The sequence below is a fragment of the Myotis brandtii genome, unplaced genomic scaffold (assembly GCF_000412655.1).
Source record: "Myotis brandtii unplaced genomic scaffold, ASM41265v1 scaffold97, whole genome shotgun sequence".
NCBI lineage: Eukaryota > Metazoa > Chordata > Mammalia > Chiroptera > Vespertilionidae > Myotis > Myotis brandtii.
In genome coordinates, this window is record NW_005372020.1 from 1,071,311 (window position 1) to 1,071,555 (window position 245).

Genomic DNA, 245 nt, shown 5'->3' on the forward strand with positions numbered 1-245 from the left:
AGCGCACGGCGCAGGCCCTGCAGGTCGGCCTCGGGGCACCAGACCTCGGCGATGAGGCACTTGTTGGTCACGTCGAGGCTGCACATGTTGAGCATGTGGTAGATGGCTTTCATCTTCTTCACCTGGATGGCGCGGCTGTACACCGACTCGGCCGCCTTGCACAGCACCTGCCTGAGGTAGTCCTCGGTTTTGTGCAGCACCTGGGGGAGGAGCGCGGCTGTGGGCGGGCGGGCAGCGCTGGGCTC

The 245-nt window shown here is 66.1% G+C and overlaps 1 protein-coding gene across 1 annotated transcript in view; it reads right to left on the reverse strand.

Moving 5' to 3' along the window:
* Window positions 1–245, reverse strand: part of ATP6V0A2 (ATPase, H+ transporting, lysosomal V0 subunit a2) — a 21,794-nt gene that overhangs the window by 9,652 nt on the left and 11,897 nt on the right. The window contains 1 exon segment of the mRNA XM_014533348.1: window positions 1–200. This exon segment is cut by the window's left edge and continues 8 nt beyond it. Within this exon segment, the coding sequence (XP_014388834.1) occupies window positions 1–200 (200 nt within the window).